The sequence below is a fragment of the Loxodonta africana genome, chromosome 3 (genome assembly GCF_030014295.1).
Source record: "Loxodonta africana isolate mLoxAfr1 chromosome 3, mLoxAfr1.hap2, whole genome shotgun sequence".
NCBI lineage: Eukaryota > Metazoa > Chordata > Mammalia > Proboscidea > Elephantidae > Loxodonta > Loxodonta africana.
Genome location: NC_087344.1, coordinates 196,403,072 through 196,429,147, shown reverse-complemented (window position 1 = coordinate 196,429,147; position 26,076 = coordinate 196,403,072). Strand labels below are relative to the sequence as shown.

Below are 26,076 nucleotides of genomic sequence, written 5' to 3'. Positions count from 1 at the left end.
TAAATGAAATAAGGTATATAAAGGTTCTCTGTAAACTATGATGTTAAAATGTTAGCTATTTTTATTTTTACCAGGGCCTTGTGAATAGATGAACTATTAGGGAAGAACATAGTAGAAAAAAAGTTGGACAGTTGAGATTGAGTCTTTGAGGGAAACCCATGGTTTTTCTTAACCCATAAACCAAATCAAAAAAAAAAAAACCTACTGTTGTCAAGTCGATTCTTACTCACAGTGACCCTAGAGGCCCATAGGCTTAGGAAAAAGGAGAATCCCACAAAAGAAAAGGAAAAAAAGAGCCATTAGAAATACAGGTGGAAAACCAGGAGTGCATAAGATCATACAGGCTAGGGAGAAACAGTTACAAAGACGAGAATGTGATTGTCAGGGGGCCAAAAGCAGTAAGAAGTTTAACTGGGAGAAACATAAGAGAACAGTCATTGATTAGCCCACAGGAGATCACTGGCGAATCCAGAGAAAGAAAATAAAAACCAGATTATAAGGCACGAACAAAAGAGGTAGCCTGAAGCCTTCCTGTTCAAAGAGGTATTTGTGCCCGGACCTGGGGGACCAAACAGGATAGTGCAGGCCCAGACTGGAAATTTGGCTCACTAGATACCTGACTGAGGTCAGCCAGATGTCAAATGCAAATAGAAACAGCAGGTTGCAATGGCTCAGAAGTCAGAAATGAGTCAGAAATCAGGCTAGATAGAAAACTAAAAGGAATCCTGCCAGAGAGTCAGGACAGCGAAGGGCAGTCACCTATGAAAGACAGCAGCTAAAGGGGAAATTGGAATGTGTCCAGATGATATAGAACCTCCAGTGCTAGCAAAATGCCTGGCACAAAGTAGATGCCCATCAAATATCTGTTGAATGAATGAATGAATGCATTCATACTTAATAAATAGCATCTGGTGCTTTAAAAAGAACACAACGCATTTGGACTCAGACCTTAGTTGATATCCTAAACCCATTTATTCATTGTAAAAAACGGTGGCATGGCGGTGTGGTGGGGGCATCTGGCCTCCTCTAACTTCATGAGGGGGAGAAAGAATCACCATCAGCATCAGCAGCCCCAGGCTGATTCCTATAAGGCGGAAGTCAGACATACCTCCACCCTCCAATATTTTTACCAGCCATCCCTCCCATGGCACTCTCTACTTCTCTGCTAGACTGATAATTTGTTGGAATGGCCACACAGAACTCACAGACCATACTCAGAGTTATGGGGTTTATTATGGGTTACAGTTCAGGATCAGGGATGACTCAGGATAGAGTTCTTCCATCAGGACAACCTCTTCTCAGCCGTGCCCACGTGCAGGTCTCTCTCTGGCCCTCAGCCCCTCTGCCAGGCCTCTGCCCCGCTCGGGCAAGGGTTACAAAGCTGTTTAGCTCTGCCTATAAGTGCCCAGGGGCACCCACCCCACCTGCAAAGCTTGGCCTGAAGGGACTCAGCTTTCTCACTCTGTGGATTAACACACCCACGGTAACCACCTTACTCTGTGAGCCAAGAAGCTTACTGCACTGTCTTTCAAATGTCTCCCAGCTCTGCTGCCGCCGGTTCTCTGCCACTACTTCTCACCGACTTTCACCATCGCCAGTGTTACAGCTCTCTCTGTCTCCTGCGTCTAGGAGGTTCTGCACAGAGGAATACTGAGTCAGAAAGACTCACTCCACTCCCATCTCTTCTTCTTGGTGGTAGTGAAGACCCCCCACCCCACCCGCTGCAGAGGCTCATTTTAAGCCTAGCATGATGTCAAAACTCACCAATCCCATCATTAGGATCCATATACCTTATTTGCATGGTCCCACCCCTACAAGGGTACCATGAACATTATTTGCATTATTAGCCAAGCTGTCTAATCCCCTTGGTGGGCCACAAGCACCTTATTTTCATAGTCCCACCCAGTCATTTTGTGAGAATCACAAAGACTATGGCTAGAAGGGCCATATTAAATAACTATTGCACCATATTCATTCAATAAATATTTGTTATATGTGCCTGGAGTGTATATACAAGACCCCAAGGATCCAAAAATAAAAGATGCAACTCTTGGCTTTAACCTTTCACAGTGGATTGACAGAGTCAGAAAGAAACAGACAAGTGCTTTTCAGTGTGATAAGTGCTATGACAAAGGTGTGCACAGAGATGTAGCTCCAACTCACAGGCTCCCAAAGTTGATCTGCCACACTCAGGCCTGAAGAGCCAAGAGGATCAGGAGGACCAGAGGAGACGGGGTTGGCAGTGGGGCATGGTGATTCCAACCAAACAGAACAATAAGAGCCATTGTTCAGAGGTGAGTGAGCACAGCTTGTTCAGGGAGCTCCAACTATTTAAGCACATCTAGGGCCACAGTTTTTGAGGGCTACAGTGTGATGTGTTAGGTCAGGGAAAGGGAATGGGGTGGGAATAGATGAGGCCAGAGTGATAAATAGGAGCTAGATCACAAAGTACACTGTGTGACGTGCTAAAGAGATTGGCTTTTGTCCTGAGGGTGATGGGAAGCAAATGAAGAATTTTAAGCAGGGGAGAGACATGATCAAATTTGCATTTTAGAAATAGCAACAGAATGGAGGATGATTTGGAAGGCGATCAGGCTAGGAATACGGAAAATAATTTAATCAGCTAAGGCAGTAATAAGAGGAAAATGACAGGCGTCTGAACTAAGCTGAGAGGTAGTGGGTATGCAGAGGTCAGGAGACAGGAATGACAGGTCAGACATCTGATGGTTTCTCTTTTTTAGGCAGTGAGAGACAGAAAGGAGGCTAGGTGATTCCCAGCTTCTGGCTTGGTATCTGGCAGAGGGTGGCAGTGGAGGGGAGGGAAAGGAAGAGGGTAACGGAGTGAACACGTCTCAATTTCCTTCCATGTTCCAAGCACAGTGTAAGGAATTTTACATATATTACTTTATTTAATCTTCACAACAAACCTGGGTAGTGGGTGTTACTAACCTTTTATTTTCAAATAAGAAAACTGAATTTCAGAGAGCTTAACCCACCAGACCTCAACCAACACAGACGTTTCTAAGACCTTGGCCCAGAGTAGGCATATTGGAAGAGGGTGAACACATCAGTCAACCCTGAAAGCCTGTTCATCATGGATGCCGGGAGGATCCTGCAGCAGATTCCAGTCTCTGCAGACCCTGAGGCTGGGAAAGCATTTCTGTCCATAGAAGAGCAAGCTCAGAGACTTATGTCCCTAAAGCCAACACATCTCAGAGAACTACAAAGTGGATTTTTCTAAGGAGAGCAAGGCTCAGGGTAATCCTTGGACCCCAGGTGAAGAGGCGGCCCTGGGCCAGAGCATCTCTTCTCCCACCTGGACCCTTCCCTAAACATTCAATGCTGATGTAGAAAAAAGAAGTCTGTCTTCCTTTCCCAATCTGGGGCTAGGCTAACTTGATAATATCTGATTCCCAGGGCCCCATAAAGCTGCGTCTCAGTCATTTCAAATAAGTAGGGAAGAAGGAAAAAAAGAAAAGGAATTCGGCTAGTAAGAGTCCTAGCCAGAATTTGAACCTGAGTCTGTATGACTCCATTTCTTCATGCTGAGATAGTCACCAAGTGTCTTAGTCATCTAGCGCTGCTATAACAGAAATGCCACAAGTGAATGACTTCAACAAACAGAAGTTTATTCTCTTACAATTTAACAGGCCAGAAGTGCAAATCCAGGGCGTCAGCTCCAGAGGAAGGCTTTCTCTCTCTGTTGGCTCTAGAGGAAGGTCTTTGTCATCAATCTTCCCCTGGACTAGGGGCTTCTCAGCGCAGGGACCCTGGGTCCAAAGGACGCAGCACTCTCCTGGCTCTTGTTTCTTGGTGGTATGAGGTCCCCAACTCTCTGCTCGATTTCCTTTCCTTTTATCTCTGGTAAGATAAAAGCTGATGCAGTCCACACCCCAGGGAAACTTCCTTTATACTGGATCAGGGATGTGACCTGAGTAAAAGTGTTACAATCCCACCCTAATCCACTTTAACATAATCTAATCTTTTTTTTTTTTTTAATCTTGCCTCATTAACCACAGGCAGAGATTAGGATTCACATGCATAGGAAATCACAAAATGGAGGACAACCACACAATACTGGGAATCATGGCCTAGCCAGGTTGACACAAATTTTGGGGGGCACAATTCAATCCATGACACCAAGTTAGGTAATAAGGGAGAAGTTAGTGCGTGGGGGTTTGACAATATGTTCCATTTTGGACATATTGAATTTGAGATGCCTATGTGACAATCTCCACCAGGCACTCCTTAGAAACTCTATGGGGCAGTTCTACTCTGTCCTGTAGGGTTGCTGTGAGTCACAAGTGACTGGACAGCAACAGGTCAGCTTTTCTGGTTTTGTTTTTTTTTTTAATGTGACATTCTGGGAAACCCTGGTGATGTAGTGGTTAAGAGCTATGGCTACTAACCAAAAGGTTGGCAGTTCAAATCCACCAGATGCTCCTTGGAAACCACATGGGACAATTCTCTGTCCTATAGGGTCACTATGAGTCAGAATCAACTCAACAGCAGTGGGTTTGATTTGTTTTTTTTTATGTGACATTCTGGAGCCCTGGTGGCACAGTGGTTAAGAGCTCAGCTGCTAACCAAACAGTTTATAGTTCAAATTCAGCAGTCCCTCCTTGGAAACCCTATGGGGCAGCTCTACTCTGTCCTATAGGGTCGCCAAGAGTCGGAATCAACTCAACAGCAATGGGTTTGGTTGTTTTTATGTGACATTTAAGTGGATTCAGCTAATAAACCATTGGATATATTGATCCTTGTAGAAGTTACTTAACCTGGACCTGAGTTTTCTCCTCTGTAAAATAGTGATATTACCTATCTTATAGGTTTAACACAGGTAAGGATTCTTACATAGAACTCTGCTCACGCTGGGCACTCAATAAGAATAAATTAATGAACCAGTTAATACCTATAATATACATAACTTTTACTATACAACTTGATTATATACTTATGTACTATATATTTTGATTATACACTTCCTTGCAAAATCTAGTAGTTTATTTGTGCATTCTCCATAATCATACTGTAAATTCCTCTGCAATAGGGACCTTTCTTTTATCTCTTTCCAGAGAGCCTAACAGCAGAGTTGGCACTTAATAACCCCTCCCCCATATTTCTCAACCCAAACGTTCTAGTATCATCAAGTGCCAGTGAGTCCACCTCCCTTGTATTTCTCAAAACCCTCTCCTCCCCTATATCCTACCACTGCCCTGGCTCAGGCTTAATTTTCTCTCACCTACATTATGGCAATAACTTTCTTACTAGTCTCTGCCTCCAGCCCTGACCCCTCAAATACATCTTGCCACCAGGCAGCAGAATGAGCTATCTAGAAACATATTGGACCATGTTGCTTCCAACCTGAAAATCCTGTAAAAGCTTCCTGCTGGACTCAAGCTCTCAGTATGGCAGGTAAGATCTCCCATGATCTGGCCTGGCCCAAAGCTCAGTGTCATAGTCCATCTCCTCTAGCCTTCTCTCCTCCCACTCCCAGCATAAAATGTTATGCTCCAGCAAGAGAGGCCTGTTCGTGGTTCTACCCTACCTTTTACCTTCACCTGGCTAACTCCTCATTAACCTTTAAAAATCAGCTCAATTGCCACTCCTCTATTAAGCCTTTCAACTGTCTCCTGCTCGACACCCCTTTGCCAAAGCAGGACTAGTTGCCCCTCCTCTGTTGTCCCGTAACGCTCAGTGCATAGCACTACCATTGGCCTGACTATATTTCTTTCTATCTATTTAAAGGCCTGTCTCCCCACTAGAATTTAAACTTCACGAGGGCAGGAGAATATCTTATTCACCTTTTAATTCCTAATATCTAACAGACAGTAGGTTTTCGGTCAATATTTATTGATTGAATGAGTTTGTGTTAACTCTCACAGAGTTGCACTCAAAAAATACCGACAGATATGTACACACTCATCATTTCCCAATCATTAGACCCAAGCTTCATGCTCTCTGGAATTCACCTTGTTTCAAAATACAAAGTAAGGCATAGTTGGATGCTGTATTACTGGGGTTAAGAGTTCAACGAACTCATTCTGGGAATCTGAAGAAGGGTCTTTTTAACTCAGCCTTGTCTCATCTCTTCTTTTCTCTTCTCTCCTTCTGTCTATAAGTGTGTGTGTGTGTAACTCTATCCTGTATTTGGGGTTTTAACTCATCTTTAGAGCGACATTAACTTAATTCTTAACCCAAGAAGCAGGGGACATGATAAAAAGAAAACTAGGAAAGATGCTTATTTCTGGTGGTAGAAGACTGTTCATGCAGAAACAGTAAACACCTAGGGAGGTCTGCAGTGAGAAGGGTCTTTCAAATGGGAAGACTGAGGCTTAGAGCTTGATTTCAGTGTGTGTGGGATCAGATTTGGTGATGAATGAGTGCCGCTTCCCAACTGGACTAAACCAAAAGCAAAGAAGTTTCCTGAATAAACTGAATGCTTTGAAGGCCAGTGTAGCAGGAGCGTGGGCTTGAGGGCCATGGTTTCAGGGGACATCTAGGTCAACTGGCATAATAAAATCTATTAAGGAAACATTCTGCATCCCACTTTGGTGAGTGGTGTCTGGGGTCTTTAAAGCTAGCAAGTGGCCATCCAAGATGTGTCAATTGGCCTCAACCCACCTGGAGCAAAGGAGAACGAAGAATACCAAAGACACAAGGTAATTAGGAGCCCAAGAGACAGAAAGGGCCACATTAATCAGATACTACATCAGCCTGAGACCAGGAGAACTAGATGGTGCCCAGCTGCAACCGATGACTGCCCTGACAGGGAACACAACAGAGAATCCCTGATGGAGCAGGAGAGCAGTGGGATGCAGACCTCAAATTCTTGTAAAAAGAACAGATTAAATGGTCTGACTGAGACTAGAAGGACCCTGGAGGTCCTGGTCCCCAGACCTTCTCTCAGCCCGAGACTAGAACCATTCCCAAAGCCAACTCTTCAGACAGGGATTGGACTGAACTATAAGATAGAAAATGATACTTGTGAGGAGTGAGCTACCTGGCTCAAGTAGGCACATGAGACTATGTGGGCAGCTCCTGTCTGGAAGGGAGATAAAAGGGGGACAGAAGCTGGCTGAATGGACACGGGGAGACAGGGTGGAGAAAAGGAGTGTGCTGTCTCATCAGGGGATGGGAACTAGGAGGATACAGAAAGGTGTACATAAAAAAATTTTTTATAAGGTGTATATAAATTTTTTTATGAGAGGCTGACTTAATCTGTAAACTTTCACTTAAAGCGCAATAATAAAAAAAAAAGCGCTGCTTCCTTGACCTGCTTTATCCAACATAGATTTCTGGAACACGTTATCTGCCCCCCAAACATCAAAGGGCTTTTAAAATTGCTTTTTTGTATTTATAGATGTTAGGAGAGAAAAAACATGCGTGCACGTGCCTGTGTGTGTGTGTGTGTGTGTGTGTGTGTGTGTGTGTGTGTCAATGGAGCACTACGACCCCAATAAAGACTCCTGCTTTTGATTCTTAAACATGTTAGACGTTCCTGATTCCTTCACCTTGGGTCCAAGACAGGACTAGCTATATAATTTGTGGGCCTCAGTGAAAAGTGAAAGTACAGGACCCCTTGTTCAAAACTTAAGAATTTCAAGATGGCAACAGCAGAGCATTAAAACAACTATGGAACACTTTTGAGGTCACAAGCCCATGAAACCAGCTTTGGTTGAAGGGTTCCAAAACAACCCCAACTACCTCTAATTTATTAGAGGCTACTCTGATTTAGTTCTCAGCCCTCCCTAGTTAGGAATTGGGACCCCTTCTAGCTCTTTACATAGGCTCTTAATTAGACCCCAGTCTCTTTTTTAAAGCTTTCCTTTGGGGATCCTGGTGCAATAGTTACTGCTATGATTTTACTCTTGACATACTACAAGTGAACAAGCTTGCCGTCTCTCCCTCTCTCTTTCCAGCTTGTCCAGTATCTTCATATGGAGGAAGCTGCAGATATAGGCTTGAAGCTCAATAGTAGGGAAAACCTCAATGGGTCTGATAAGGAGCAGCTTCTAATGAGTCATGAAGGCCTCACCCACCAAATTTCCTCCCCATGCACCAGCAACCAGCACCATGTGCACGCTGGGAAAACCTCCCCCCCGCCCCCCGCCACCCAGGCCTTTGCCCTGGGTCCAGAGTCTGTGCCCAGCCCAGGCACTCACTGAGAGCGACTGGAAGCCACAGACAACGGACGTCCCTTGCTTTTCAGGTACTGAGGGCCCTAATCACTAACTCCAACGCTGGCAGCTCCTAAGATCAGAGGGAGAGCAGAGCCGGGGTGAGAGGTAGAGGAGAGACATCCCATTCCAGGTCCTTGACCTGAAGGTGATGTGCTGCCTAAGAAGAGCAGGTAGGAAATCCGTTGGGGCCCAGAAACTAAAAATGATAAAGGAGCGGTAATGCTGGGGGTCAGACCCAGGGCAGGTTTGGGAAGAGGGTCTGCAGAAGGGAGAAGAGGGCCAAGGGTCACCCAGAACTGACTGCTAGCCCCCCTACCCACATTCAGGAGTCTGTGAGGCCACCCCAACACCTGAGACCATGGTCAGGGGAGATGATGACCCAAGGAACTGTGTGGTATGTGGGGACCGAGCCACAGGCTATCACTTCCATGCCTTGACCTGTGAAGGCTGCAAAGGTTTCTTCAGGTGAGAGCCTCCTCCCCAAAAGAAATAACCCCTGAACTGCATGTCAATCAGCCTTTGAGCCCTGAAACATGCCTGAGCTTATCCAGCTACATTTCTCCTGCATCCTAGAGCCCAGTTACCCTTTGGCTTGCGTGCCACATCTTGCCAACCCCAATACTGTATAAACAGGTGGCATGATAACAGAGAGGAGGCCAAACATTTGTCCTACGGACACACCTCATTAGTCAATAGTATTTATCATGCACCCACTGCCTACAAAGCACCGAGCTAAGAACTATGTCTACTGTGCCCCCACAGAAATGCTTGAATCACCCTTGGGGACCCTTGTGCACAGCCCAGACTAGCCCACGTCACCAGATTCCCAGGCCTTTTAGATCATGTCAGGCCCTCACATATCTACCTGCTTATTCACTGCCATCCCCATCCCTAACAATGTCTGTCTCTCACAGACGAACAGCCAGCAAAAGCACTGGTCTCGCCTGCTCCTTTGATGGAAGCTGTGAGGTCAGCAAGGCCCAGAGGCGCCACTGCCCAGCCTGTAGGTTGCAGAAGTGCCTAAATGCTGGCATGAGGAAGGACAGTAAGTGGCCTCCTACCATCCCATGAATCCACTGACTCTGTCTCTACTTTGTCCTTCATCGTCCTGGCATATTCACCACGTAGCAGCAGAAGTAAGTTTTTTGAAACAAGTCAGATATGTCACTATTCTGCTCAAAACCTCAAATGGCTCTCCATCTCTCTTAGGGTACATGATCTCAGGGCCTACATGACCTACCTCCCCCACGCCACCTCTCAAAATTTATTTCCTACTCTTCCCCCTTGCTGGATTCATTCTAGCTACACTGACTTCCTTGACATCCTCAAACACACCAAGCACACTCTCCCCAGGGCTTTTGCACTTGCTCTTTTATTTCCTTTATCTGGAAGGCTCTTCCCATAGCTATTCATATGGCTTGCTTTTCCTCTTCTGTCCTCTGAGCATAGGGCCTGTCGTCTAGTACCAAAAAAAAAAAAAAAAAAAACCCAAACCCATTTGCCATTGAGTTGATTCCAACTGATAGCAACTCTATAGGACAGAGTAGAGCTGCCCCAGTGGGTTTCCAAGGAGTGGCTGGTGGATTCGAACTGCTGACTTTTTGGTTAGCAGCCAAACACTTAACCACTTGTACCACCAGGGCTCCTATCACCTAGTAGGTACTCAATAGTTGTTGAATTAATTTATTTAATGCTTTCTCTGTGCCAGGTAACCATGCTATGCTCCCAAAATATGATGTAACTGGGACTCACAGAAGTTAATTTACCCAAGTTCACTCAGCTAAAAAGTTATGAGCCAGTATTCAAAGTCAAGTCTGACTCCCAAGCTCTTATTTTTCCATGACATCACACTTGACTCCCAAGCTCTTGTTTTTACCATGACATCACACTATCTTTTCATACGGAGCAGTCGAAAGGAAATGATTGAAGTCAAAAGATCTTGGTTAGAATTCAATCTACATCATTTATTTTGTGACCTGGGATCTGTTCTGGACTCTTTCTAAGCCTAATTACTTCTCTGAAAAATATGGATAATACCTGCCCTTTCTACCCACGGAGCCCTGATGGCACAGTGGTTAACAGCTGCAGCTGCTAACCAAAAGGTCAGCAGTTCAAATTCACCAGCTGCTCCTTGGAAACCCCATGAGGCAGTTCACTCAGTGGGAATCAACCATGAGTTGGAATCAACTTGATGGGCCATAGATTTCGGTTTAGTTAGCTACCCACTAGGTTGTTTCATCCAGTGATATTTAACCTAGGAACCACTGAAATTACAGTGCTATGCTATATGCTATGTTTTAGGTATCAAGATCCTTCCGCCTTCCACGTCCACTCACAGGCCAACCATCTCCTTTTCAACTTTCCTGCTTTGCTCTCTACCCTTCCCTTCTCTCCCACAGGGCATTGTTTTCTGCTGCAGTGCCTCACAGGTTGGTCCAGTATACAGGAATCTCCTGCCACCAGGAGCCTCTAGGGCTTCAGTAGAGGCCAAGGAAGCCCTAGGAACCCTCCTCCCTCCTCTCTCCATTGTGCAGGGTGACCAAGGGACCCCAGGCCCAGAGCTAGTAAAGAGAAGTGCTCTCTGCTGCTCTGCACAGCTTTGTCATGTTTCTTACCCGGCACAGTGATCCTGTCGACAGAAGCCCTGGCATTGCGGCGAGCAAAACAGGCCCAGAGGCGGGCAGAACGAACACCTGTGCACCTGAGTAAGGAACAGAAGAAGCTGGTCCAGATACTCCTGGGTGCCCACACTCGCCACATTGGCACTGTGTTTGACCAGTTTGTGCGATTCAGAGTAAGCATTTGCAGGATTGGGGCTGGAGTGTGACCAAAAAGGGTTCCAAGGAAGCTAGCCAGAGGGAAAAGGGCCATGTGCCAGGCACCAATTTGAGTACAGGACTTCTCCAGAACCCCAGCCTGGGCAGGCTTCTCAGCCCAGAATCCTTCCAAGATAAGGCCAGGGAGGCCCTAGGGCCAAGGCCTCATGCTCTGATCTCTGCAGCCTCCAGCTCACTTGTTCATCCATCACCAGCCCTTGCCCACCCTGGCCCCTGAGCTGCCTCTGCTCAGGCATTTCGCAGACATCAGCACTTTCATGGTACAGCAAGTCATCAAATTCACCAAGGATCTGCCACTCTTCCGGTGAGTGACCTCCCATCACCTTCAGGAAGTAAATACTCCGGTAAATTACACCCCCCTAAAAGTTATTGACCAAAATAACCCATCCTTCAGCCTTCCCAAGCACCAGACCTTGAATTCCCAGCTTTGTTTGTAAATGTCTCAACCAGGAGTGGGAGTTCCTCTCCTCCCTGAGGTTCAGGCTAGAATCTCAAGTGCCCTTGGTTCCTGCTCCCCAAAGGTCCCTGCCCATGGAGGACCAGATCTCCCTTCTCAAGGGAGCAGCTTTGGAAATCTGTCACATTGCACTCAATACCACTTTCTGTCTCCAAACACAAAATTTCCTCTGTGGACCTCTTCGCTACACAATGGAAGATGGAGCCCAAGGTGAGATGGTCCAGGAGCAGCAGAGGGCATGTGTCCTCATGGTATCGTAGGCGGCCAGGTGACTTGGAGGATACTAAGCCTAGTATCTCCCACAGTGGGGTTCCAGGTAGAGTTTTTGGACTCATTCTTCCGCTTCCACGGGACACTGCGGCGACTACAGCTCCAGGAGCCCGAGTATGTGCTCATGGCTGCTATGGCCCTCTTCTCTCCTGGTGAGCATCCCCAAGGCCTAGAAGCTCCAGGACCACTACCCAAACTCCCAGCTCCTTGAATTCATCCATCCCCAGCTTTCTAGCCTTTAAACCTGCAGAGTGGGTCTATCCCAGCCTCAGCCCCCTTGGGCACCGTGCAGACCCACCCCGTCCCCTATTTTGTCCATCCCGGCTCCCTATTCCATAGACCGACCCGGGGTTACCCAGAGAGAAGAGATCGACCAGCTGCAGGAGGAGATGGCGCTGACTCTGCAAAGCTACATCAAGGGCCAGCAGCCAATGCCCCGGAATCGGTATGATGGGAGACTGGGGGCTTGGAGGTCACACAGGGGTAGGAGCTAGGGGAGCATTAAGCTAAGGATGAATCTCTTTCTGTCCCTTCCTTTGGGAAACCACGTCCCTTGGGGGTCTAGTCCTTCCCTCTGGCCATCCCCGTCTCACATAGCTCCGCCATCCAAATTGTTCCTGAAGCTGTTTCACCTCACGTTTTCCAGGTTTTTTTTTTTTTTTTATTCAGTAGAGATGCAAAGTAGTAACTCGCAGGCCCTGTATAATAGCATTCCTGAGATTGATGACATTCATCAACTTCTCCAGATTAAAGCAGCCTTTCAAGAGTCTTGTTCCCTCTCTTTCCTTAGCCCTCCTCTCTGTTGGGCCAATTCCTTTCATTTTTCATTCCCCTTCAAGCTACAGTCATTCACAGTTTCATGGCCAAAGCCAGTCACTGGCTCAACAGTCTATGATCTATCCAGGCTCTGAGGTTTGCTCCACTCTTGTTCTTGTTCATTCCTCAATGAGCCAGTTTGGCCAGAAGAGGGACTCTTTATACCATAGAACACACCCACCTTCTAGATCCTGCTCTAGAAGGCCAGACCCTCAGGTTCTACAGAGCTGAAGTTCTGGGGCTGGGGCTGAAGTCCGGGGCTCTCTTCACACTTGGCCCTCAGAGCTCTGGATTCAGGGGGAAATGAGCGTGGTGACAGAAGACAATGTCAGACAGAGGCTTCCTTGGGCACCTTTGGAAGCTTTGATTAATTTGTCATACCAGAGCATGATTTTCTCTAGTGGTCACTAGCTCCACGGAGGGACCGGGGCCTCAGGACAAGACTACCAGCTGCCTTTATGACTCTCCTCTTTACCTGGCGACCCCACCACTTCTTCCAAAGGTTTCTGTATGCGAAGCTGCTGGGCCTATTGGCTGAACTCCGGAGCATTAACGACGCATATGGGTACCAAATCCAACACATCCAGGGGCTGTTTGCCATGATGCCACTGCTCCAGGAGATCTGTAGTTGAGGCCCTGGGTCACCTTTTTCCCCAACCCACCTGGGACACACTGGATTGGGAAGGGGAAAATACTGGCAAGTGGTCACAATGAAAGACTAAAGCAATAACTGCCTCTTCATGCTGTCACAGCGGAGTGGGGAGTGACCGTGGGGACAAAGTTGTTCTCTGAAAGCACAGGAGATGGGGAAGGAGGTAGCCTCAGGGCTTCGAAGTAAACCTCCTTCTGGGAATGGATGGGCCCTGCTTTCTGAGGCCAAAGATTTAGCCCTTTAGCCCTTCTTTCCCAGCTTTGGGAAACTCTAGGCTAGAAAACAGGATGGGAAGCTAATCCCATGCATAATTTTCTGCTCCAGAGAGGAAGAGGCTAGCAGCTTTAATCCAAAGGGAAATGAAGTAAAGGGGAATAATCAGCCCGACATACCCTTAATATTTCCCTCTTAGTCCAAAGCCCTAAGAGCATGAGATAGATGATAGTGGAGCTGGTGGTAGAGGTGGGAGCCCTAAACCACTGCCCCATCAGCTGTCCATGTGACAGCTTCAGTTCTGAGGAGGGAATGGTCCTGTCCCCACTCTGCTCCTGGGATCTAGAGGTCACCCGGCAAGGTGGGCTCTGGAAGGGGGCCTAGTCTCTGGCCCTAGGGCACCTGACTCAGAGGTTCCAGCTGCTGTGGGGGCTTGGGGACAACCTCAGCCCACAGTGATGCTGAAGCCACAATGGAATCTGTTGCGCCAGTGATTGAGGAAGGCTCCAAGGGCTAGGGTGACGGGCAAGGGGGGCATTTTCTTCTCCAGCACAGCACCCACGCACCAGTTACTATCCACCAAGCCTGTTGGGGAAGAGAGCACCAAATAGGTTAGTTAACAAGACTTGAAGAAAAGGGTCAGCAGAAATAAGGTAGGGCTTCCTTGCCCTTTCCACCGCTCAAATCCCTCAACATATCCAAACGTCACTGCAATAATCCTCACCTCTAAACACCATGTTGGCCTGGGGCAGAGTAAGGTGGTAACCAAAGGAGAAGGTCGTGTCCTGTAGCCTTGTGTTTGCCTCAAATTCCACTCCAACCTGAACCTGAGAATCATGGACAAGGATGAGAGAGGGATCAGGGTCGGTGAAGAGTAGACAGGTCCTGACAGAGGATCAGTAGCACCCAGAATGAAGGCATTCATGAAAATGTATCTGAAGTGTAGGTAGGGAGAACAGTAAGTCAGCAAGGCCTGTGGAGGTCCAGAGGGGCAAAGGGCAGAGCTGTCTTCCTGGGGTAGAGGATGAGATCAGTAGTCTCACCTGTTCATTTGCTCTGTGGTAATAACTTGCATGGGCCCCGCCTGACCCCACATTCAATGTAGCTTCCCAATGTACGGCTGTAAAAACCAAAATAGAGGGGGGAAAGGAACATTATTGTAGTAGGACACAGGTCAGAAACCCCAGCAAAGTCCAGAATTGCCCCTCCCTGTCACTACACCACCTCACCCCATACCCTTGTACTTCCCGGCCAGTGTCAAGATGGCCCCCTCTTCGCCTGGCCGCCGGTGGTAAACTAGCTCTCCCCCCAGCACCAGCCGATGGGTGAGGCTCTGCAGGAAGTGAGCGACCATGATCACTGTGGAGGAGTGCGGAGATATGGAGTCAGGGGGCAGTCATAGAGATAAATCCAGACCTGTTCCCTAGGAACCCTGCCCCGCAAGGAAGTCCTTTCCTACTCCCTGAACTGTTCAGATGAACAAGCCAACATTTGCAAGCAGGCAGCCAAGGTAAAAAGGACCCTGTCCCAATGCCTCACCCGATTCTCCAATCAGGTCAGGATTCCCTAGGGTCAGAGTGGCTGTGTAGTCATCCCCCCGATACTCGCCATCAAACTGCCAAGTCAGGAACTTGGCCTGCTGCGTCTGGGTGGGGAGAACAAGAAGTAAAATCTCTCTCTCTCAGTAAGATCACTATTGCCTCTGCCCCTCCCACCGAAGTCCCCCGTGCAGGTCATTCACTGGGAAGAAAGAGGAAATGCCTCAGTGGATGGAGGCAGGATCACCTGGAAGACAGCCTTGGCTCGGAGCCGCTCTGCCAAGAGAAGCAGGACCTGGGCATTGAGGCTGCCACTGCTGTCCATATCCCCTACCACAGTGGGGAACACCTGTTGCGAGGGTAGATAGGCTGAGCTGGGCCGCACTTGTGAGCCTAAACCCCAAGACTTAACAGTCCCAGGCGCCCCCTGGTGGAGCCACAAAGACAAACTCTGGGCTCTTCGCACAAGTTTCCCTTACCTGCCATTCATAAGACATAGAATTCAGGTGCCTTGCCCATTCTCCCCCATAACACACACATTTCCTCCTCCTCTAGACCTGGCTCCCAGGTGGGCCTTTAAGGAGATGCCCCAGGTGTGTGAAGGCCTCACCTCAGTGGGGCTAAGCTGACAGTCCCCTGCATAGACCGCATGGAGGTGATAGCCTGGCAAGCCCAGGGCGCTCATATGCACAGTGTGAGCCACCTAAGGAAAGAGGAATCATTGGAAGAGAGAGTACCCCTGCACCATTGCAATCCTCCATCCCATCTTTTCCCCACCCAGAGGACCTCTTAAGAATCCCAAACACCCTAACATACATTGAGGGTCATCAAATTAAAAGCAACAAGTCCAAGCAAGAGATGTAAAGAGAGCTCCACATCCTCCCTCATTTGACTCATATAGCATGGCTAAGTCTGGAATACAAAGGAAAGGAGAAGAGGACCCAGGGACAGGCAAGGAGAACTAATAAGGAGGAGTCAGAGAAGTGGGAGCACCTGGAAATGGCTGCTTAGAACCTTGTTGACAATGAGCTTCACTCCCTCCATCTGGGCTGGAAATACATCTGAAGGGGCCATGAGGGGAAGGAAAAGCATAAGTACAGATGTGCAGACAAGGAACCCCTACCCCATGAGGTAGTCTCCCCTTTCAATCCCATAGGAAGTACTTTAGAGGAATTGACCTCCTTTCAAGTCCTGCAAGGAAATGCTCCACTTTATTCTGGCACCTGATCCTCCCTGAGGCTGGATGCCCAGGTGTGATCACCCCTTTCCTGTTCCCATCACTGGGAATCTTTAAGATCCTCAGCCTTCAGGATCCTCCCCTCCTCTGCCCCTTCCAACTTGAGACACCCTAACGCCAGGTTCCCACCTTTGCATAGCCGGTGCAGCTCATCGAAGCTCCCAGGGTTGGGCAAAGGCTCCTCTCGGCGGGGGCTTCGGCGAGGCAAAGCCCCTATGGGTGCCAGGCCCAATGTGTTCCCCATTTCAACTCAGAGGAGGGGGAGGAGCCGGGGTTACCCTGGGAAAGAACGCTATTGCTCCCTCTATCCCCCAAGGGCCCCACCCCCCATCATCAGGCTCCCCAGTCCCAGAAACTTCCACATGGTCCGACGCTAGACCTGGAATAGTAGGAGGAGAGGGCACCGATGGAGAGATTAAACCCCATACACACTACAGTCCCATCTTTGATCCCTTACCCCCACCTGTCACCCCGTCCCCTCCTCCACTCTCTAATCCTAGCCCCTACCACAGACCTCACCCAGCTTCCCAGTTTTTCTACTCTTCATTCCCAGATCCCCAGGCCAGGCTAGCAATGGAGCAGTAGCCCTTACCGTCTCAGACCATCTTGCTGCCCCTTTCCCCCCGGCACACCCCGGTCATCTTGATGGGGGCGGCCATTTTGAGTGATGGCAGACTTGAGGCTTCACACTGCATTCTTAACGTGGTCGCGAACGCCATCTTGGAACCGGGCAAAAAAAGAACTAAAGACCCAACCTACCCCCTTCCCCCACCCCCCGATTGGGCCCCGCCCAGTTGATGTAAAAAAGCCGCCTTGTTCTCCCAGGAGCCAATGGAAGAGGAGGAAGCAAAGGAGTGACAGGCCTCAAAACTGGAGAGCTCCAACCCCGGCACCGCAACAGCAAGCGAGACTTGATTGGTGGATCCTTAGACTTACTCTGGTAGAAGGCCTTAGATTGCCCGGCCACTCCAAGGTCGGGCAAAACCTGTGAATGTACTATACACTAGGGGGAGCATCACATAGCTTGGGCCACTGAAGCTCCCTCTTGAACCCTGAGAAAACTGAAACAGAAGCCTGGAGTCTAGCGTCTTGGGAAGGGTGGTGGTGGGAATGACTGTGAAGACTTCTTTCGAACCCTGGTTCATACCTCCCTCTCTTCCCCATAGAGAATCCCTGGAGAGTCCTCCAGACAGCTCTCCACAGTACACCTCCAAATGAGTACTACTCACACAAACAGCTCTCCCCAAGATGTAGACACACACATCCCTCCTGGAGGTGTGATCTCTCAGTTGGCCATCTTGCCCTCTTGGTGGAATGAGGACGGGTGTGAGAGGAGCGGGTGCAAGCTACATCCTTAAATCTAAGAGAACAATTCCCTGAAACAGCTGCCCCGGTAGTTAACTGTTCTTTCCCTGATGAACCCCCAGGCAAAGTTAGCAAATAAAATCCAGGAATACAGACTCAGGTCCCCAAATGCCTCCACCCCAGGGCCAGGGGAAAATCGACGGGATGACTCTCACTAAGCACTGCACAGGAGAATAATTGAGAATGGAAGAAGATTCCTTGGACTTTGGTCACTTCCTTCCTCACTAGCCCCCACATCTCCACCCCCATCTCTCAAGGAGTAGGCTTTGGGGCAAGAGGGTGAGAGATATGAATGCTTTTCTATCTATTTAGCTGATTTTGCCCAAATGCTCTGGGCCTGGGGAGTGTACCTCTGCTCTCCCTCACAATGAGAACTGGAACAAGGGCCAGGGCCTTGGCCAGAGAGATGCTGTTGCCCCTGCTGACTCAATATTGGCTGACCACTACCTAGAAATGATAAGGTGATCAAACAGCCAGGGACCTTCAACCTTTAACCTGGCAGAAATCTATCATTCAACTTTTTTTTTTTTTTTTTCCTCCTGCCAGAGCCAGACAGGAGCTGCTTTCTGAATTTGTTTTATTGGGGGTAGGGTGTGCTCACTGATCAGCACCCAGGAGGATCATTCTGAGCTCCCATATTTTCTCCCCCTGTCTCATTACACATTAACTCAGAAAGGGGACAGAGTCAATCATACCTGCCCTCTGACCCTAGCCCCCATACCTCTAAGCCCCATTCTCCTCACCTCTACCCCTAATTAGAACTCCCTTTTTCTTTCTCCTCTTTCCCCAATACCCATCTGCCAAGTTGTAATGAAGACGGCTAGGGTGGGAGAGATGAAATCTACCCATGATGGAATAAAGATACCAAGGGCCGAGGGCTTATATGTTTAGGCTTTCTTGTTTCCTGCTGCATTCAAAGCCAAGGAGTGCTAACCAAGAACCCCCCTCCCCCCAAAAATGAATGCTAGCTAGGCCTGAAGTTCACCCTCTTGGCCTCCACTAAGGCCCACACCCCTACCTCTCACCCCACCACCATGAGTCCCCATGTGTGTTTGTTCTCTCCTCCCCCACTTCTCCAACTTGTTTACTCCAACATTCGCCCCTGCCCCACTGGGCCCCTCCATAATCCCTGTCACCTGACAGGGGGTGGGGAAGCAGACAGGTATATATCCACTGCCTCTGCGGCCAGGCCAGGCACAGACATCAAGAACAGAGACACTGACTAGGTAGGGTAAGTTAGCAGGAGGTGTGGGCAGTATCCAAAGAGGGCGGGGTTTTAACTGTGGAAAGGGAAGGAACCAGGTTGGAGTGGAGACCTAGGTAAGGAGATCCCTGGAGAGGTGTTGAAGACCACTGGTCTTCAATGCCTCCCATCCTGTTCCCAGGCCACCTTCCCTACCGCTACCACCATGAAGCTGCTTGCAATGACCGTGCTGCTCCTCACCATCTGTAGCCTTGAAGGTGGGTACGATATGGAGAGGGGGGCCTGCAGAGGAGACGGTGCTGATGGTCCTAGCTACCTGTTTGTCTGTTCTCCTATGGCCAAGTCTGGCAACTTCAGGCTCAAAGGGAAGATTATTCCCTCTCTAAAGCCCAGAAAGCCCACCCAAAGACCTAGAGCTGGACATCTGTTTGGGGGAAGGAGCTGAGAGCTAAGACTGGGTATTGGCAGAGGGTATGGCAGGAGACCAGGACTCGGTAGCTGTGAACTCAACTTAGAAGAATGTGTGTGTGTGTGTGTGTGTGTGTGTGTGTGTGTGTGTGTGTGTGTGTGCCTGCGCGCATACAGGAGCCTTGGTTCGGAGACAGACGGAGGAGCCAACTCTGCAGAGCCTATTTTCTCAGTACCTCCAGACCATGAGCGAGTACGGCAAGGACCTGGTGGAGAAGACCAAGGCCCCAGAGCTTCAGGCCCAGGCCAAGTGAGTTCCAGGGAAAGGGTTCAGGGGCTATAGAGAGAAAAATGGGAAGATGGGAGGTCTCAGGGAGGATTGAGCTCAAGTGTGGGGGTTAGGGGAGATTAGGCATAAATAGAAGAGAAAACTCCTTTCATGACCCGATAGATCCCACTAGCATCATGGACAGTTGGGAGCAGCAGAAATGGGGCCTTGAATTTCTATTTCAGCATCTATTCCTCTGCCCTATTGAAGGTTTTGCCATGCCAAAATGGACCAGGCACTAGAGTTTGGGGACCTGGGTCAGTCTGCTCTGACCTCCCTCCAACAAGGCCCTTCCCGTACCTAGGGTCCCCCACACTGACCTCTAGTCCCTCACATTTCCAGGGCTTACTTCGAGAAGACGCAGGAGCAGCTGACACCCCTGGTCAAGAAGGCTGGAACAGACCTGCTTAACTTCTTGAACAAGTTCATGGATCTCAAAACACAGCCTGCCGCCAAGTGAGGTGTCCAGACCCTATAACACTCACCAGCCAGGCCTAGAGCCCGTCTCTCTACTCACCCCTCTTTTCTATAATAAATACTGAAGAATCAAGCTGTGAGCCTGGTGTGTTTTAAGGACTGGGGGAGGTAGGAGAAGTGGGGGAGGAGCAGGAGGAAGGACAAAGAGAAATATGATTCTGATTCTAAAAGAAGAGGGACTTTGGTGTGGGGGTGGTGGAGAAAGGGTTAAAGAGACTAATGGTAGAAACGACAGAGTGAGGATGCCTGTGATCCTTCATTCTTTTCCAAACCCACGAAGTCTCTCTACAGGCCTGGGAACGGCTTCTGTCATGGAGTCTAAAGAGTTTTGCATTGAACATGGAACCACGAAAGGAATGAAGGGCTCACAAACCGAATCCCTAGACTCCTAGGGGTCACAGGAAATGAAGATACCCCTCAGAAGTTCCTCTTTGCCATTTTATGAAGAGAAAGCTTCCAAGAAGTGAACCCACAGATATCACCCAAGATCCTCCCTCCCCTTCTGAACTCTTCTGCGCTTCCCCTTCCCACAGTAAAAGGAAAGGCCTGGGTTTACTCTTCTCCCAAAAGGTGCCCTCATTCCTCCACTTAAAACCTCTCAGCTAGACTCCCTGCCTGATGAAGACCCATTCCAAATCCCTCCCCTGCTAGAACTGGCCTGGAACTATTAGTTATCAGTGGTCATTTAGAGGCCTGACGTGTATCCAACTTGGTAGATAGGTGGGACTACAGAAACTCTGGGAGCTCAATTAAATCCAAATGGAATGGAAACCAGGCTAGATTGATGTGAGAAGGGTCACAATCTCAAAATGTAGGGCAAGGGAAGTGAAGCATTTTCTGATTAAAGCTTGCTCCCACTTTACCTTTAAGACAGCTGCTTCCCTGCTTTGGCTCATTTCTCATATCTGATCTGAAATCACTATTCCTCCACCCACTGGAGACAGCTCCAATTACTTCCCTATACTGACCAACCTCCTCAATCTGGTCTTCAAGACTGTCAACAGTCATGATTACTTCCCTCCTCTTCTCTTTCCTAATACCTTTTTTTGTGTGTGTGTGTGGCAAAATGTCTGGGAACAAAGAGATACTAGTCTGAATCCCAGCTTTGTCACTTGCAAGGTGACCTTGGGCAGCTTAATTAACTTCAAAGAGCCTGAATTTCCTCACAGGGTTAGTGGGATGATCAAATAGTACAATGAGCTGGAAAATACTTTGAAAAGTTTAAGTCACTAGGCAGTACAAGGTATTGGCCAGCACTGGGGGTTGGCAGGGGTAAGCTTGTAGATGCTAGACTCATTCTGACAGGGCTCCTGGGTCAGAGGCAGGACTGGCAGCATCTGATGGGGTTCAGATACTTCTAGGCCATCCTGCCTCCTAGCAGAGCTGGGAACAGGACAGGCACTGACCAGAGGGGTTCCCTGGCCACCTGCCCAGGTGCTCAGAATTGACATCCCATCTGGATCGGACTTGTTCCCCTTTACCTCACCCAGCCCCATCCCTGTCTGGCCTTCTAAGGCCCCTCTTGCCCCAGGGTCTGCTGAAAAATCACTGTTCCCATAAAAACTTTTATTAGGAGCTTCACACATCCCTCGTCACACCATCTATCCTGCATGTTCGCTTTTTCATCTATGCTAATTCCCGTATGCATGTACATTGTGAGCTGTCCTCACACTGCTCCCCGAAGTCCATTCTAACCTGGGTTGGTGACTACTTAGGGAACGCAGCCAGACTCCCTCACAGCCCAACCTTGGTTTAATTGCCAAACACAGAAGGCCAACCTGGGCATAGAAATCATTTTTTAAGTTATCTAATGTCTTCAAAAAAACCTAGGTGGTGCAAATGATTAACACACTCAGCTAACTGTTGACTAAAAGGTTGGAGGTCCAAGTCCACCCAGAGGCTCCTTGGAAGAAAGAACTATAGATCTACTTCCAAAAAAATCAGCCTTTGAAAACCCTGTGGAGCACAGCCCTACTCTGACACACATGGGGTCTCTGTGAGTCAGAATCAACTGGGTTTTAATATCTCCAAATGTGCCTAGACTCTCAACACATCACTGCCTGTGCCAGCTCCATCCCAGGTCACCTGGGGAGTTGAGAGTCTTGCCCCTCCCCCAGCCACAGTCAACATTCATCCCTCATTCAAACAAAATAGCCCAGAAGTCCATTAGCCTATGAGCTCTGTGAAGTCAGGAACTGAGTCTGCTCTACTCAGAATTGTATCTTCGGATTGAAACAGCAAATTTTTCATGATACGTATTTTCCCACATTAAAAAAAAAAAAAAAAAAAAGTAGATGCGTGTAGTAAGAAACAAATCTGTATCTTCAGTGTCCAGCCTACGGCTTGGTAGAGGATGAATGAATATATGGGAAATGAATAAATGAATAGAACCCAGACCATGTTGGCTTTATTGGAGGAACTGTCATGGCATTGCTTAGTAGAAGTTGAAGATGGGGAAGAAGAGAAGAGTAGGACAAGGGGGCAAGACTAGAATGTTAATGAACAGCATTTGGGCATAAGTCTTTGAAAGGGAGGAGGTCCACTGGTGAACATTAATGAGGGGCAAGCGTCATTACGGGAGTGGAGTCAGGTGGCATTAACTGTGTGGATGCCAACCACATACTCTGGGAGGTGGCCTAGGGACAGAAGGATGTCCCCGATGGTATCCATTCTAAAGCTACTGTTGCGGTTTCTCATGCTTCAAGGTCTCATAAGTCTCCTGGGTCCGGGTGCTCAGGCCCTAGAGATGGGGGTCAGAGGATGGTCAGAAGTTTGAGCCCATCCTAGAGCCCCCACCTACCCCCACAGACTCCACCCCTTCCAAAGATCACTCAATTTTCCACCCTTTTCTGCTGACTTCCTGGAACTGGAGGTAGTGGTGTTGGGAGGCAGATTCACTCACCGTGTAAATGCCATCTGTCTTCTGTGGAGAAAAAGGGGACAAGGCATTAGAGACCCACACCTCCTTCAGGGCCCTCCAGCACATTCTTCCCCACCCAGGGAGGTATCTGGCCAGAGATGGCTATCCCCCTTGAGCTACAGGGTGCACACGCGGATGCCCTGGGACATAAATGAATATACACTTGCCTATATGGCTTTTTTTTTTTTTATATGGCTAGGGTTTTTTTTATATGGCTACAAGGACACATAGACAACAACATTCAATTCTCTCATATACTTATTGTCACCCTGCTCTTGATTCTTCCCTATGACTCCGTTAGGAGGTAGGGTGGGCAAGGGTGAGGTGTGAGGGGAGCCTCTGAAGGGTAACAGATCAGCACCTGACATATATGCCCTCTCGGAGGTTAAGAGGCCTCAGACCCTGAGGCTAGAGTACACGAGGGCTGAAAGTCTGAAAAACAACTGACACCCCGGGGTGGGAGAGTCCATACCTCATGGCTGACTATTGCCTTTCGCATCTGGATCTGGGCGGGGGGCGGGGGGGAAGGAAAGGAAATCAGTAAAGGGGAAGTTAGTGGCCCATCCTCCTGCCCTCCAAATGCAAAGGGAAACCAAAAGCACCAAACCTGATGCCATTGAGTCAATTTTGACACTCTGTCCTATAGCGACCCTATAGGACAGAGTAGGACTGCCCCACAGGGTTTCCAAGGAGCAGCTAGTGGATTCAAACAGCCAACCTTTTGGTTAGCAGCCAATCTCTTAACCACTGCGCTGTGGGGAAACTCTTATTCCTGCTCCTCAAATCCATGCTACCACCATCCTCCCACTTCCCCTTCCAGCCCTCATCCCAGTCTGGCCCAGCCTTACCTTGAGCCGACAGTAGAGCAGAGTGAGAACAATACCATACAAAAATAGGATTGCATCCAGGATATAGCAGAGCTGAGGCTCTCCCAAAGCGGCTGAGGGGATAGAGGTGGCCATGGGGTATCAGGGCATCAGGGAGGATCTGGCACTCAGAGGAGAGACGGGAAAGGGCTCTGGGAGGTAGGACAAGGTCTGGAGGGGAGTCCTCTGGGGGAAGAAACTGCCTTCCCCTTTGGACTCCTATTTCTCTTGCCCCTCCCACCCCCATCCCCCACGGTCCCTCCAGCCCCCTTCTCCCCACTTTGGGGCAGTCTCAGAAGTGTGAAAGGTTCTGTTGCTATGGAACTTATATGTACCAAGAGTCAAGGACTTCCCCCTGAACCCCGAATCTTCACTTTCTAGTACTGTGGGTTCCTCAGGCACCATTGAGTACTTCGCCCCCCTCAAGGGACCCATCTGCACTCACTGGGCTGAGATCCAAAACCTCAGCCCAGAGGGGTAGAGTGTGAGGGAGGCAGTGACAAACTTCAGCACAGAAACCACAGGAGTGTCTCTGCTAAGTCCTGTGACCTGTGGCTGAGGGCTGGACAGGAAGGATGTGTGCTGGGGAAGGGAGAGAGGGCAATTTGTTATTGGTGGTCATCTTGTAGCCCAAGCTTCATCTTTTCTGTCTCCTCACAAGACACTTAAATATGTAAAAATGAGGGGTCTGCTTTCCTAGGTCTTAAGAGATACCAAAGTTTTGGGACACAAGGCTGGGGGACTGTCTTAGCCCAGCTCAAGGAAATGACCACAAGTTCTGTGGATTCCATCTCCCGCTACCCTGCTCTGTCACTCACTTACTCATTCTGGGTCTGAGAGGGGAAGTTTTGTGTAATTAAAAAAATCAAGTAGGGTTTGGACTCCAGAGGTTGCTCCTGGCCCCTATCAGAAAGCTTCATGGGTGTGTAACTGGTGTCTGTAGAGGACTTTTTAGTCTATGACACTCTTTCACACACGATATTGCATAAATCTCAAAACTACCCTGAGGAAAAGATCATCACCATTTTATGGATGACGAAACCAAGGCTCGGAAAAGTTAAGTAACTCATTCAGGGTCACAGAATTAAGTGGCAGAGCTGGAACTCAAATCCAGGTTTTCTGTCTCCAAAGCATGTGTTTTTTCCGTTATGCCTCATTGCCCTTGCTCCCTCCTCATCTCATTGCAGCAAACTGGTGGCTAACTGAAGCCTTCTGCCTTCATAGCTTGGCTGGTGGAGCTCCCCCCCCCTCCACCGCCCTCTTTCAATTTCCCCAGTTTGCCCGAAGTTTAAGAACTCTCCCCTCCAGGCCCCAGCTGCCACCACCCCCTTCAAAACACAATGACACACATGCACACACACACACTTCCAGCACAGACAACCCCAACAGCAAAGAGCGAGGGTTCTTAAACAGAGTGACCGGAGCCTTAAAGCCGCTGGGGCTTTCCCATTTCTGCCTTTCTCAGCTGATGCCAAGGTCTCTAGAGGGCATTTTGTGCTGCCCCACTCTTATATGAGCATATTGACAGAATGGTGTTGTGATGACCCGCAGAAGCAACGACCGACCCCGATCGTGACTTGCTTTTCTTGACCATCCTTGCCTCACTCCCAAGCACAAGGACAGGCCCTTGACTTCTTAAAGGGGACTCTGTACTACTTAACCAGCTAGCAATCAGCTCCCAATGGACAAGGCCATAGGTATCCTATGTGAAAATGCTGATCATGGGGAATGGAGCATTGCCCCAGAGCAGACCTTCATGTCACACAACTATCCCCCTTCCCTGCTAAAACCGAAGTCTCAGAAGTCTATCAATCCTTAAGAGAGTAAAGTAAGGCTGGGATCGGGTAAGAAGAGGACAAGAAGAGCTATGATAGGAGGGAACTACGAGACTCTAGTGCCCTGGATGGGCTGGATAGGACTAGCCTCTGGGTCTCGGCACCCACCTCAGCCCTGTGCCTATCTGCCCACTACCAGTCTTCGTGCCTGTCCCTCCCTCAGCCCTTCAACACATGCCCTGGACTCCCACCCAGGGGCCCAGCTCACTGTCCCTCACCAAACCTTCTCACCTGCTTGTCCAAACAAAAGGAATAAGAGCAAGAGCACTGCTGAAATCATCTTGGGCAGGGGTCTGGGGACCGAGCTGCGGCGGACCGAACGCTCTGACAGCAGGGTGCAGCTGGGCAGGGGTCTGGGGACCGAGCTGCGGCGGACCGAACGCTCTGACAGCAGGGTGCAGCTGTACAGGCTCAGCGAGCAGTTCCCTGACCACACAGTTCCCCCCTTCCTGCCACGCCTTCCCCCTCGC

At 48.9% G+C, this 26,076-nt stretch overlaps 4 protein-coding genes across 9 annotated transcripts; 2 read left to right on the top strand and 2 right to left on the bottom strand.

The window, feature by feature from the left end:
• Nucleotides 1-8,276: 8,276 nt before the first annotated feature.
• NR1I3 (nuclear receptor subfamily 1 group I member 3) lies at nucleotides 8,277-13,195 on the top strand. The gene is made up of 8 exons (XM_003415203.4): nucleotides 8,277-8,648; nucleotides 9,098-9,228; nucleotides 10,808-10,977; nucleotides 11,185-11,324; nucleotides 11,542-11,687; nucleotides 11,771-11,894; nucleotides 12,067-12,192; nucleotides 13,066-13,195. Exons 1-8 carry the CDS (start codon nucleotides 8,542-8,544, stop codon nucleotides 13,193-13,195), a joined length of 1,074 nt encoding a protein of 357 aa, XP_003415251.1. The 5' UTR covers nucleotides 8,277-8,541.
• TOMM40L (translocase of outer mitochondrial membrane 40 like) lies at nucleotides 10,963-19,833 on the bottom strand. 5 transcript variants are annotated; one of them, XM_010594898.3, is made up of 10 exons: nucleotides 16,796-19,833; nucleotides 16,333-16,582; nucleotides 15,960-16,027; nucleotides 15,577-15,669; nucleotides 15,214-15,315; nucleotides 14,968-15,073; nucleotides 14,665-14,787; nucleotides 14,472-14,548; nucleotides 14,153-14,255; nucleotides 10,963-14,013 (listed from the first exon to the last, which is right to left on the bottom strand). In XM_010594898.3, the coding sequence occupies exons 2-10, from the start codon at nucleotides 16,445-16,447 to the stop codon at nucleotides 13,874-13,876; spliced, it is 927 nt and encodes a 308-aa protein (XP_010593200.1). In that variant the 5' UTR covers nucleotides 16,448-16,582; nucleotides 16,796-19,833; the 3' UTR covers nucleotides 10,963-13,873. The 5 variants fall into 5 exon arrangements, with proteins under 5 accessions (XP_010593200.1, XP_064138925.1, XP_023409971.1 ...); XM_064282855.1 differs by having other exon boundaries at nucleotides 16,333-19,833; XM_023554203.2 differs by lacking the exon at nucleotides 14,665-14,787 and having other exon boundaries at nucleotides 16,333-19,833.
• APOA2 (apolipoprotein A2) lies at nucleotides 16,999-22,382 on the top strand. Its single transcript, XM_003415013.3, has 3 exons — nucleotides 16,999-19,029; nucleotides 19,358-19,490; nucleotides 19,851-22,382. The coding sequence occupies exons 1-3, from the start codon at nucleotides 18,978-18,980 to the stop codon at nucleotides 19,966-19,968; spliced, it is 303 nt and encodes a 100-aa protein (XP_003415061.1). The 5' UTR covers nucleotides 16,999-18,977; the 3' UTR covers nucleotides 19,969-22,382.
• On the bottom strand, nucleotides 22,363-25,997 carry FCER1G (Fc epsilon receptor Ig). 2 transcript variants are annotated; one of them, XM_003415012.3, is made up of 5 exons: nucleotides 25,838-25,997; nucleotides 23,754-23,845; nucleotides 23,378-23,410; nucleotides 22,888-22,908; nucleotides 22,363-22,725 (listed from the first exon to the last, which is right to left on the bottom strand). In XM_003415012.3, the coding sequence occupies exons 1-5, from the start codon at nucleotides 25,884-25,886 to the stop codon at nucleotides 22,663-22,665; spliced, it is 258 nt and encodes an 85-aa protein (XP_003415060.1). In that variant the 5' UTR covers nucleotides 25,887-25,997; the 3' UTR covers nucleotides 22,363-22,662. The 2 variants fall into 2 exon arrangements, with proteins under 2 accessions (XP_003415060.1, XP_023409973.1); XM_023554205.2 differs by having other exon boundaries at nucleotides 23,754-23,923; nucleotides 25,838-25,959.
• Nucleotides 25,998-26,076: the final 79 nt, after the last annotated feature.

What these genes read in the sequence shown, in the direction of transcription:
- FCER1G (XM_003415012.3), bottom strand. Translation starts at nt 25,886, where the DNA reads ATGATTTCAGCAGTGCTCTTGCTCTTATTCCTTTTGTTTGGACAAGCA. An exon ending in CCTTTTGTTTGGACAAGCAG is followed by an intron (nt 23,846 to 25,837) that starts GTGAGAAGGTTT and finishes CTATCCCCTCAG; the next exon opens with CCGCTTTGGGAGAGCCTCAG. An exon ending in AGACAGATGGCATTTACACG is followed by an intron (nt 22,726 to 22,887) that starts GTGAGTGAATCT and finishes CCCCATCTCTAG; the next exon opens with GGCCTGAGCACCCGGACCCA.
- TOMM40L (XM_064282855.1), bottom strand. Translation starts at nt 16,447, where the DNA reads ATGGGGAACACATTGGGCCTGGCACCCATAGGGGCTTTGCCTCGCCGA. An exon ending in GAGCCAAGGCTGTCTTCCAG is followed by an intron (nt 15,074 to 15,213) that starts GTGATCCTGCCT and finishes CTCCCCACCCAG; the next exon opens with ACGCAGCAGGCCAAGTTCCT. An exon ending in ACTGGCCGGGAAGTACAAGG is followed by an intron (nt 14,549 to 14,664) that starts GTATGGGGTGAG and finishes TGGTTTTTACAG; the next exon opens with CCGTACATTGGGAAGCTACA.
- NR1I3 (XM_003415203.4), top strand. Translation starts at nt 8,542, where the DNA reads ATGGTCAGGGGAGATGATGACCCAAGGAACTGTGTGGTATGTGGGGAC. An exon ending in AAGGATCTGCCACTCTTCCG is followed by an intron (nt 11,325 to 11,541) that starts GTGAGTGACCTC and finishes TGCTCCCCAAAG; the next exon opens with GTCCCTGCCCATGGAGGACC. An exon ending in GCTGCTATGGCCCTCTTCTC is followed by an intron (nt 11,895 to 12,066) that starts TCCTGGTGAGCA and finishes TATTTTGTCCAT; the next exon opens with CCCGGCTCCCTATTCCATAG.
- APOA2 (XM_003415013.3), top strand. Translation starts at nt 18,978, where the DNA reads ATGAAGCTGCTTGCAATGACCGTGCTGCTCCTCACCATCTGTAGCCTT. An exon ending in CACCATCTGTAGCCTTGAAG is followed by an intron (nt 19,030 to 19,357) that starts GTGGGTACGATA and finishes GCGCGCATACAG; the next exon opens with GAGCCTTGGTTCGGAGACAG. An exon ending in GAGCTTCAGGCCCAGGCCAA is followed by an intron (nt 19,491 to 19,850) that starts GTGAGTTCCAGG and finishes TCACATTTCCAG; the next exon opens with GGCTTACTTCGAGAAGACGC.